The 12,331-nt window shown below is 40.7% G+C and overlaps 1 protein-coding gene across 1 annotated transcript in view; it reads right to left on the bottom strand.

The window, feature by feature from the left end:
* The window catches only part of MYO3A (myosin IIIA), a gene marked incomplete at its 5' end in the record, with an annotated part of 203,401 nt that overhangs the window by 106,263 nt on the left and 84,807 nt on the right, over positions 1-12,331 (bottom strand). The window contains 3 exons of the mRNA XM_081104147.1: positions 6,343-6,457; positions 6,545-6,643; positions 8,599-8,801. Coding sequence (XP_080960273.1) covers positions 6,343-6,457; positions 6,545-6,643; positions 8,599-8,801 — 417 coding nt within the window. The remainder of the gene's footprint in view (positions 1-6,342; positions 6,458-6,544; positions 6,644-8,598; positions 8,802-12,331) is intronic.

Genomic DNA, 12,331 nt, shown 5'->3' with positions numbered 1-12,331 from the left:
ACAGAGACTGTGAGTAGCTCATATCCCTGATTCTAGCACAGGGCTTGGCACACAGCTGGCACTCAGACATGCTTGTCAAACTGTCTTCTTTTGCATCAGTCAAGTGACAGGAAAATTTCCTTCACTTTCAAGACAATTTCTCTCTTATTTACCTTGAAGTCTTTCACTCTATGCTTCTCAGTTTTTGCTCATCTTCCTCAGATTTTTTAAAAAAATTCTAGCTGTCTACCTTTTTGGTCGTAGGCTTTGCATCCTGAGTTAGTAGTCAGCTTTTATGAGAATAAAAAGACCATACTAAGCCAAGCTGTTTTCTTCCAAAAGCCAATTAACCCCTCTAAGTAGTAGAGTCTTCTCATTGGATAATGCATGATCCCCTTTCTCTGATGTTGTTTTGGGAATGGAAGCTACACCCCAGCTGGATGGACTGAGTTTGGTACAGCATCCTTCTGGTGACATGTACCATGTCCTTTCTTAAAGCCTCAGCCCATACTTGTTGCTTCACTGAAATCCATTCAAGAGAGGAGTGAGAAAGGTGACAACATATAGATCTCAATGTCGGTTGGTGTCACCACGGGCTGTGACATTAGCCCAGGCTTGGGGATGTGGCACTACCCATTCCAGTCATGGGAAAGCCAAGATGCTGATGCTACTATTGAGAAAGAACAGAGAAGGCAGGATGGGGAGGAGCAGGCTGGGGCCATTAGTACAGGACCAGATGCTATCAGAGACCATATACCAGGCAAATAGGAGTGGGTGGGCTCTGTGATCAGCATTTGCAGCCGTTTAAAGCGATATTAATACTTCTATATGCTTAGGCTGATTTTTTTCAGATACCTAAAGCAATAAAATGACATGAACAGTCTGCAAAGATTAGAATGAAATTAATAGCCCGCGATTTGAGTCATAGATAGCGAGAGTAGAAAGTGACTCAGAAATAAACCACTTCTCTGCCCTCCTTTTACTGATAAAGTTAGAGCTGAGAGGTTAGTTATTGGTCTAAAGATACACAGCCAGAGACAAGCAGTGCCAAGGACTTTAACTCACAGATATGACTCATTAGTATAGAATTACTTTTATTTTAAATAACTGGCTTTCTTGGTCCTGTCGTTCCATTCAAATCATCAATGTTGGTTGAATTATAAAACTGTAGAATTATAACTTATTTTATGTGTTTGAATGAAGACAACTAGGCACCAAATGATTATTTTTAAATTATCAAATGAATACATGCACCTCCCACGCTGACCAAAACAATTTTTATAAATGAAGTATTTCACAGAAATTCAACACTTTGTGTCATGCTTTAAAATACTTAAAACATTTTTTTTCAAGAATATTATTTGATCTTAATTAAAGTCATAACTGGTAATCCAGGGAAAATGTACCAGATTGTGATTTTAGACTATCACAAAAAAGATAAGCAAAATTAAAGGAGAAAAAAAACCCAACACACATCCTCATCTTAGATATAAGACATATGACTTTCTACAAAGAAGCAAAAATTCCTGCCATGAGGCGGCAAAAATTGCCTCGAAATGAGTTGACTCATAAAACTACTAACAATTTATTTTAAAATTATGGCAGGAAAATGACATAGGAAATCACATTGTTTGAAAAATTTTGGTGTTTTACATTTTGTTATTTTTTGAGACTACCCCATTTTGATTTTGCTGAACAAAAAACGTACAAAGGACACAAACTGTGGGTGCTGTCAACACCAATCAGAGAAACATCAGGGTATAAAAACAGAGAAAGAGAGACTTTATGTAGGAGAATGACCACAACTGTGCTACAGAAAACTGTGAAGGCAGCAAGCTGTGCTCAGAGGATGTGAGAATCAGGCCACTTCACTTGATATTGAAGTTGTCTCTTCCCTAAATGGAATTGAAGCAGCTACAGACAAAGGACAAATCCAAGCAAGCCAGTGGGAAAGCAAAACAAACAAACAAACAAACAACAAAAAACGGGAGTGGATTTCATTCTACTGCCTCCAAACTGTGTCAGTCTGCCCTGTGAAGGCAACCCCTGCTTTAGGTGGGAGATCACCACATCACAGGAGACTCATCTTGAACCAGACTACAGCTTCACAAAATATGAGCAGTGACTGTGCTTCAGCTTCAGAAACAGCTGTTATATTTCCCTTTATCATAAGCTGAATGTTCAGATGTTCAATAAACAGAGCATGTTGACATTTGGAATAAACAGTTTTAAATAAATGAAATCTATTTGTCAGTGGATGCTAACTGCAAGACTGGTTTCATTTAATGCTACTAAACATTGCTCTACCAATCAAGAGAAAGGAGTTGAACCAAATATAAATGAAACACTGCCTCTAATGAGTGGGGCTTAGAAGTAAACAGACCAATTAAAAATGATTCATTGTTTCTAAGATAGCAACCTTTGGGGGAGGGAATTGGAAAGAAGGTCAGCTCTTCTGATGACAAAAGCAGGGAAAAAAGTACATTGAGGCCCAGAGCCTGGTAAGAGCACGAGCTGCTTGCTTGGTGTACAGGATGCTTCAGTTTGGAGGGTGTGCTGAGTTCCAATCACCCTCTCCTGTTCTCTCCTCACCACGCAAACAAGAGTCAGACTACAGTCTAAAGGAGCATCTACCACTAGCAACATTCATCTTAAGACCAAGGACTGGAGAAAAGCTGAATGCTGTTGGGTGGTTTTATTTACTTATTTATTCACTTTACCCCTAAACTGGATCCTCCTAGTGCTTACATCAATGGCCTCCGCAGGTGTAAGGTGTGGGTGAGGACAGGGCTAGGTAGAGCCTCGTTGGAAAAGGGATGCAGCAGGAGGGGAGGAGCCAGATTTGAATTTGAATTTTGTCCAGGGGAAGTGAAGATGCACCTGGAAGAGGCCACACCCAGGAAAGGATTGGTGTCCACACAAAGTTAGGATTAAACCAATTACTGTAACACGCCAGGCTGTGGAGCAGCAAACGTTCTATTTTTACTCCTCATGCAGCTAACCTACGGTTAATGTCATGCTGAAACACAGGGGAGGACAAGGTCTTGGTTCTTTGAACCAGAATGAGAGCAAAAGACCCAGACAGTCATTGATGATGCTTGGGACATCAGAATAGAATATAAGAATTAGACGATGTCTGGAACAGTTTGGCGTGTGTGGAATCTTCTGGAGTGTCTCCCATAACTGTCTGAAATCTCTGGGTGGTGATCACATGTCACCTGGAATTTGGCTCAAACTCATGCCTTTTGAGTCAATGACTTCCTCTCCCAGAGCTGAACCAATTACAGCCACATTTAATTCATCTATTTCATTTGGAAATGTATTAGGGTTATCTCTGTTTCCCAATGATACAGTTCAGACCTCCTTCCCAAAAGGTAGTTAGGTAAGGTTAATAGCACAGTTTTCATCCTAACATGATGTCCACCACCTCATGGCATATGCACACCACTCTACTCTTTACATGAGAGATCCACAGTGAGTTCTACAAGCTTAGTAATCTCCCAATTGTCCAACTCCTAGTCAGTCCCCATCATTTTCCTCCCAACTCTCCAGCAAAGGCTACGACTGGTGAAGCAAACTCCTCTGTCCTCATACATCTATCCATTCATCCTACCAACCCTTGTTGCTGATTCTTCTCCTCCTCTTCCCTCCTCCCTCCCTCCCTCCCTTCCTCCTCCTCCTCCTCCTCCTCCTCCTCCTCCTCCTCCTCCTCCTCCTCCTCCTCCTCCTCCTCCTCCTCTTCTTCTTCTTCTTCTTCTTCTTCTTCTTCTTCTTTTCTTCTTCTTTTTTGTAAAGATGGAATAGGGGAATGAAATTCACATACTGGCCACTTTAAAAACCAGGCTTCTCTTTGCTAAGAAAATTTTTTTACAGTAACATATTACAGCTAAGAGCAGAGTGTGCAAGATTCCCCACAACCTTCAGAAATCTATGAAACAATGGATTCTTTGTTCCACTTGACAGCCTAAAAGCTACTTAATGCAGCAATAGAGAGAGAGGTCCAATCATCTTTATTCTGCCTAGATAGCACAGAACCAATGAGTTTCCTGATTTGAGTTGCAGTTAACTAGTTATTGAGTGACAGCCTGAGTCCTAAGCTGAAAGTTCAAGGTAGGGTCCATAAATCTATACAGAGAATGCATCATTCAGGGATTAGACTGGTCAAGTTGGAGCCTTAACTTCTAAACCAGAAAAGTTACCTTACTTTTCAGTTCAAGACTTCCTGTGAGTAGATTATTTGACTAAGAATGTATTCAACCTTGGCTTGTCATTGAGTCTACAATATTGCTTCCCACTTGTCCATATAATTCACAGTGTGCTGGCAAAAACTGAGAACTCTTTGGAGAAGTCATGGCAATAATTCCCCTCTGGTCTCAAGAGGAGTTATTTCTCTTTAGGTCCCCTCAAGTTCTCACTCCCATCTCTATACAACCAATTAATTCATCTAGAAATAGTAGCAATGTTTATTCATAACTCTAAGAGGGACTCTAAATTGTGGGCTATAAAGCAGCCAGGCAGGGAGTCTCCCCATCAAATCTGAATTCCTCTTGGCTATGGAGGATGACCACACTAGAAAAATCAACTCTAATAGGTGAAATGTTTCCTGATGGACAAAGATTATCCTGACTTACCTAAACACCCCCTTGTATGCAGGGCCCTCATTTCTAGTCAAGAAGATATACAAATGATCAATCAGTACAAGAAAAGAAGTTCAGTATCATAAGCCATTATGGAAATGCAAATGCAAGCCATTAGGGAAATGCAAATCCAAGCCACTCCATACCCACCAGGATGGCTATGATAAAAAAGACATACTAAGTGTTGGGGAGGAGATGGAGAAATTGGAACCTTCATACACTGCTGGTTGAAATGTAAGACTGCACAGCTGCTTTGGAAAAGTCTGGCAGTTCCTCAAAAGATTAAACATAGTGTCACTTTATGACCCAGTAGTCCCACTCATAGTTATATACCAAAGAGAAATAAATTAAAAACTTATGTTCACATAAAAAATGTACACTAATGTCACAGCACTATTCATAATGGCCCCCAAAGAGAAGCAACCTAAATGTCCCTGAACTGATGACTGGATAAATAACACAAGGTATAGCCATAAAATGAAATATTATCCGATCTAATAATAGACAAACATGGTAATTGACCGTACCTTCACTATACCTCTCATTGGTGAATCAGTGTGATATGCAAATTAACCACCAACGAAGATGGAGGCTAGTTTGCATACTGCAGGCAGGGCGGGACAGTGCCATCCCGCCTGCCCTGCCGCCATCCGGGCCTGCTATCTGCGACCGGGGCAGCGAGCGTCTGTGTGCGACCTGACCCGGGGTGGCCGGGTGGTGCAGCAGCGATCGGCTGGCCAACCCAGGAGTCCCATGTGCGACCCTACCCGGGGCGGCGCCCCAACCCCCAGATTGGCCCTGCCGTGTGCGTGACCCAGGGTGGTGCCCCAATCCCCGGATCGGCCCTGCCTTGTGCACGACCTGGGGAGGCGGGACAGGCACTGAGGGATTGGGCCTTCCATCTGCCACCCGGGGAGTGGCCTAAGCCAGCAGGTGGTTATCTCCCGAGGGCACTGTGAGAGGGCACAAGTGGGGCTGAGGGACACCCCTCCACTCCCCCTCCCCCGCCAGTGCACAAATTTTTATGCACTGGGCCTCTAGTTCAACAATAAAAAGAAATAAAGTAATGATACATGCTACAAAATGAATGAAGCTTGAAAGTGTTATAGCAAATGAGAGAAACCAGTCTCAAAGGATGACATATGGCATCACTCTATGTAAAATGTCCAGAAGAAAGAGATTGATAGTGATGGAAGGCAAAGGTTGGATGGGAATGCAGAGGGACTGCTCATTGCATGTTTTTTTGGGGTGAAAATTTTAAAACGTGAAAATATTCTAAAAATGATGATGGTGATGGATGCAGACACCTGTGACTATACTACAAGCATTAAAATGTACTTGAATATGGCTGACTTGTATGGCATATGAATTATGTTAATAAAGTTGTTCCAAAAAGACTGCACTAAAAAGAGCATGTAATATAATCACATTTATGCATTTATATAAAATTGAATATATGCAGGAGATGCAAATATACGTAAAATAAAAGATTAAGAATAAAACCAAACTCAATTATATCTTAAGGCCATTGTTTCCTTATCCATAAAGTAAATATCATAATTCTAGTCATTTCATAAGGTTATTTGAGTAACTAAAAGGATGACCCATGTAAAACCACTTAGCACGTCGCTTGCCATGCATTAATCACGCCATAAATGCTAACTCTTGCAATTAGTGATGATAAAAAGATATTTCCTAATGGGGTTCAAATGTCGTTCATACTCACCTCCATTGTAAAACCTATGACTTTGAAACATTGCTCAATTAATTCATATTGAGATTTATAGAAACTATTATTCATCATGTCCTGTACTGTTCTGAGGTGGTCATTTTGTAGGTATCTGAAAATATATGAAAGGATGGGTAAAATCTAATATTAATTGGAAAGGGAAAGTGTTATTTATGAAACATACAAGCTGCTGAATTACCTGGGAGGCTTGTTTTCAGGCAATTTGTAATGGGCTAGTTTCTTCTTTTCAGCTAAACCAGCATAGATGTAGTAAAAAACATGAAAGTTTTTTTCTCCACTGAAAAAAATAAGACATTTTCACTAAGGTGGTTAGTAAGAATTGTTCTTTAGGGCAGCTAGAAAAAACTTAATTCATAGCATGCTTAATATATGATCCTAATTGTGCAATTTCCTAGCATTTATCCTATGATATTTTAGTAAGCATTCACGACAAAAATTAATTTTATGGTTACAAACCCAGGGCATCATTGCATAGCTCCAGAGTTTACTGGATGTGATGATGCTTCACAGAGCCCACTGTGACTGGTGCCCTCTGACATTGTGCAACATGGTGGCACCATCTAAATCTCAAAACTTTGCCTCTTAGGTAGACTTTACCCACATGCTTGAAGGAGAGAATCTTACACAGTTATGAGAGCAGTACAAATTGTTACAAGAACCAGTTAAATCTTCACATCTGCATAAGACCCCGAGGTGCCTCTGGGTTTAGATAGCAAAGGGCGCCCATGCATGTCCATTAAGTTCTGGGCACGGGGCACACATCAATATTAGCAGCAGCTATTTACTGAACATCTTCAATGTTCATGTCTGTGCTAGATGTTATTGTAATCTTCTGGTTTACACTGATGGGTTCTTACTATGTCTTATTCACTGTGCAAATACCTGACAGGCATTATCTTACTGGACAGGTAGGACCAATGCTATTTCCATTTTGAAGATGAAAAACTGAAGTGCAGAGAGGTTAAATATTTCAAATCATACACACAGTAAGTTCCAGAACTAAGATCCTAGAAGATTCTTTAAAATTTAATTATCTTATCCAGAGAGGACCAACATGCCATAGAGCCACAATTAAAAACCATATTTGTCTAATATTCTTTCCTTCCATATTTTGAATTGAGGACCAAAGGCTAATTTTCCATACTGAGGACTGAGCTCAGGAGCTGGAGTCCAGGCAACTTATATTCACAGTTTACTCACCTTTGAAGGCATTTATAGCTATACTAATAAAAGGGTAATATGCTAATTAGACTGGGAGACCTTCCAGGGGACCTTCCAGATGTTCTTCTGGACAAAGCCATGGTGGTGGGGCCCAGGTAGAGGCGGTTAGGGGCCAAAAGGGGAGGGCAGTTTTGGGTGATCAGGCCAGCGGTGGTGGGGGGGGACAGTTGAGGGTGAGCAGGCCAGCAGGGGGGGCCAGTTGGGGGCGAGCAGGCTGTCAGTGGGGGTCAGTTGGGGTGATCAGGCTGGCAGGGGGGCAGCTGGGGGTGAGCAGGCTGGCAGGGGGGCAGTTGGGGATGATCAGGCTGGTGGGGGGGGGGCAGATGGGGGCGAGCAGGCCGGTGGTGGGAGCAGTTGGGGGCGAGCAGGCCAGCATGCAGAGTGGTTAGGGGCAATCAGGCGGGCAGGCAGGTGAGCAGTTAGGAGCCAGCTAGGCAGTCGGACATCCCTTGAGGGGTCCCAGATTGGAGAGGTTGCAGGCCGGGCTGTGGGACACCCTCTCCCCACTGCCCCACCATGCACAAATTTTGTGCACTGGGCCACTAGTTAAATAATAATGTGCTAACAGATAATAAGAGCTTGTGTTCCCATGAAGTTAACATATGACAATTTACTACAATCTAGATATGTTTAACATAAAACCAACAAAAAATGGAAGACTCTAACTTGCCACACTTTAAAAATCTATATAAATGGACAGAGTGGACATCTGATGTTGTGACTACAGTTTCCTCTTAAAAATAGCAAACAAATGTTTTAGAATCATTAGGCCAGAACAGAAATTTTGTTATTCAGCTACAAACTGCCAAAAGGAACGCACATGCCACTTATGACTTGTACACCATTGAAGGCACAGTTTTAGATCACAGGTACACATTTGTCACTAATGAAACATGTGTTGCTTATGACATGCCAGCCACCTACAACACGTGTGCTGCTTGGGGCACATGTGTCGCTTGTGACTGGTGTGTCTTTTGTGACACGTATCTTTGCCTGTTTCCCAGAACTTACAGGGCTTGGTGGATAACTCGGGATTTCTCCAGAAGGTACTCATAAATCTGTGCTCCCACCACAGCTCCAGAAGAGGTGAATTTCATTTCTAAATATTTTCCAAATCGGCTAGAATTGTCATTGATAATGGTGCACGCATTGCCAAAGGCTTCCACCAAATTGTTCACTTGTAAAATCTTCTCTTGAAGGGTTATGTTATTAGCCTATGGAAAATGTCAAGATATATTTTAAATGTATAAAATTAATTTTGTATAATTTTCTTCTTTGATAAGCACTTTTTGCAGATATAAATGTATCTGAGCATATTCTTAGTGTACTGTCAGACATTACGGTCTGCCTATTTCTCCCCTCCCATATGTGTATTCATCCACTTGCTTCCTTAGAGGGGTTAAGAGACCTTCTGTACTTTTTTCTATTCCAACATAGGTCCACTCTGTACCTAACTTACCAACATAATTTATGCATTCTGAGGTATACTTCTTACTTAGTTATTCTCCTCTACCTGCCCAAGCCCCCATCCAAATGTTCCCCAAAGCCTGAAACATTATCTTGCTTCCATGGAAGCTGCTAAATCTGTAACTAAGGGAATTAAGGTAATTTGTAAATTTGAACGTAGAGGAAAGGGAGCAATTGTGACAACAGAGGACATCTTAGAAGTGTAGTTGCAGGGAGTGGAAGTCAGTGGAGGCCCAGCTGCCTGTCCCTGTATTTGTCCCTACCCCACCTCACCTTCTCTCCTCAAACTTTTTTGTTTTTTATCACTTTACTTGAAATATCATCAAGTAGAAATTTATTTGGATTAAAAGCCAACCTCTGTTAGAAAAGCATCCTCTACTCTGTGTTTCAGTCATTCATATCTTGGTAGAAATTTGGATCAAGTAGATGGTGTGCAGTGTAATACCTTGTTGAGCTTGGCTGTGTTAAAGGTATGGAAATTTTATATGTTAGGGAGAGGAGCAGTAGGTATTTCTGGGACATAGCCTACAGGGGAATGTAGGAAGGTTGGAGGGGGCATTCACAGTGAGATTTTAAGAGCATATTAGGACTTTGGGTATTTTCTAAAAGAGGCAATAAATGTTGAGAGAAGAGAGTAACAAGAATTGAAACAAATGTGGCTCGATTGAAACAAACAGGGCTGGCCTTGCATCCACGGAAAAGGTGAGGAAACATCTTCATCCACCTCTAATAAATATCAGTGCTCTGGTAAGTAAGGTTTTGCATATTACAAGTAAATATTCAATCCACCAAATACCCAATATTTGTATGTGATCAAGCTTTATCAAGGAAATAAGTAAAAGACATGATCAAGTCTGATAAGATTAGGGTTCTGAGGTGTGTGTGTGTGTGAGAGACCATCCCCAATTAATATGAAATAATATGTTCAGATCTGGAACAAGGTAAAGAGATTAGATGAACGAGTTTGCTTCCATCTACAAAACAACATTCCATTATTGATAAGTACCTCTATCCACCCCACAAATGAACAATGGGGCCCTGGCCGGTTTGGCTCAGAGGATAGAGGGTAGGCATACAGACTAAAGGGTCCCAGGTTTGATTCTGGTCAAGGGCACATACCTCGGTTGCAGGCTCCTCCCCAGCCGAGGCCCTGGTCGGGGGTTATGCAGGAGGCAACCAATCGATGTGTTTTTCTCACATCGGTGTTTCTCTCTGTCTTTCCCTCTCTCTTCCACTCTCCCTAAAAATCAATGGAAAAATATTCTCAGGTGAGGATTAACAAGAAAGAATAGGAAAGGCCTTTTATTACAAATACTTGAATAAATTAATTCAGCTGTTCAATTCTTCTATGCCAGGATAATATGCTGTGTTTCACCACCCTTCTCCCTCAAAAATTACATCTAATTTCACTGTACTTAAAACCTTTAGAATGATACTTCTCCTAGTTGTAAAGAGAGAGAAAGTGGTGGGCTAGGGCCGTGGTCGGCAAACTGCGACTCGCAAGCCACATGCGGCTCTTTGGCCCCTTGAGTGTGGCTCTTCCTAAGCCTTAGGAGTACCCTAATTAAGTTAATATCAGTGTACCTACTTATATAGTTTAAGTTTAAAAAATTTGGCTCTCAAAAGAAATTTCAGTCATTGTACTGTTGATATTTGGCTCTGTTGACTAATGAGTTTGCCGACCACTGGGCTAGGGGAATAGGGAAGGGGTTGAGATGATAGCCCTGACATAGCACTATCTGCCTGGTCTCTTCTGGCTCTTCCAGTCTTTCCGAGTTACAAGTCTGGTTAGTAGAGGTAATACCAATCCATTGGGCAAAGTATATTTCTGTTCCATACCAATACACATGATTGAAAATATTAAAACAAGTTAATTGATTTTTTTTTAATCCTCACCTAAGGATATGTTTTCCATTGCTTTTCAGAGAGAGTGGAATTGAGGGAAGAGGAAGGGGTAAGGGAGAGAGAGAGAGAGAGAGAGAGAGAGAGAGAGAGAGAGAGAGAGAGAGGCATCGAGGTGAGAGATACACATCGACTTGGGGTGGGGAGTGAATCCAAAACTGAGGTATGTGTTCTTGACTGAGAATCGAACCTGTGACCTTTAGGAACACCAGCCAGGGCTTATTTTTAATAGGAACATGGAATTTTTTCAACTCATTATGTTGAAAAAGAACTATACTCAATTAAGCAGTTGTTTTGACCTTTTAACAGAGAGGTTAGGGGTTAGGTCTGGTCTTATATACTAGTACACAGTACTTTATTACACAAAATTCTATAATCACAGTGATCACAAATTTTTAATATGACTCTAGTTTTAACTATGTAGATCATAATAAAATTTTTATACTGATAGGTTGTGCACAATGATTTTTAAACTATTAAGACTAATAAGAACACATAATTCTTGGCCTATCTCATTTCAAGGGCTGTACCTAAAAAAATCAAACCAAGTCTCTATCATCAACTTTCCTTTTTAAAAATTAAGATAAGTTACATAAAGTAACATTCACCCTTTATGGTGTAAAGTTCTGAAATTTTTTTTACATATTTAATCATATAACCCCCATTAAAATCCACACATAAAACAATTCCACCCCTCCACCCCCAATTGCATCATTACCCTTTGTAGTCAATACCTCTCACCATCCCTGGCCTGTGATAATCACTGATCTGTTTCTGTCTCTATAATTTTAAATATGCAAGAATGGCATATAAATTGAGTCATTCAATATGTACTCTTCTGAACCTGGCTTCTTTGAATTAGCATAATGCACTTGAAATTTATGCAAATCTCATCTAATAAGATTCATACATTGCTTGTAACAGTGTTTTTTATTTTTGCTTTTTTCATTGATTTTAGAGAGAGAGGAAGGGGGGAGAGAGAGAGAGAGAGAGAGAGAGAGAGACTTGTTCCATTTATTTATAAGTTCATTGGCTGATTCTTATATGTGCCCTAGCCAGGAATCAAACCTGCAACCTTGGAATATAGGGACAATGCTCTAACCAACTGAGTTTCCTGGCTGGCCAGGTATGTAACAATATTCTTTCATTCGTTTTTTTAATTATTTGATTTCTTATTATTGAGTCTTAAGGGTTTTTAAACATATATCTTAAGGATACAGTCTTTTATTAGATATGTGACATGCAAATAGTTTCTTTGAGTCTGTAGCTTGTGGTTTCACTTTCATAACAATGTCATTCAGAGAACAGAAATTCTTAATTTTGGCAAAATCCAATTTTTTCCTTTATGGGTTATGCTTTTTATTACATCTAACAA

The sequence above is a fragment of the Myotis nattereri genome (assembly GCF_964212035.1).
Source record: "Myotis nattereri genome assembly, chromosome: 1".
In the NCBI taxonomy this organism is placed as follows: domain Eukaryota; kingdom Metazoa; phylum Chordata; class Mammalia; order Chiroptera; family Vespertilionidae; genus Myotis; species Myotis nattereri.
Note: the sequence above shows the minus strand (reverse complement) of the source record. Positions and strands in the feature narration are given on the sequence as shown.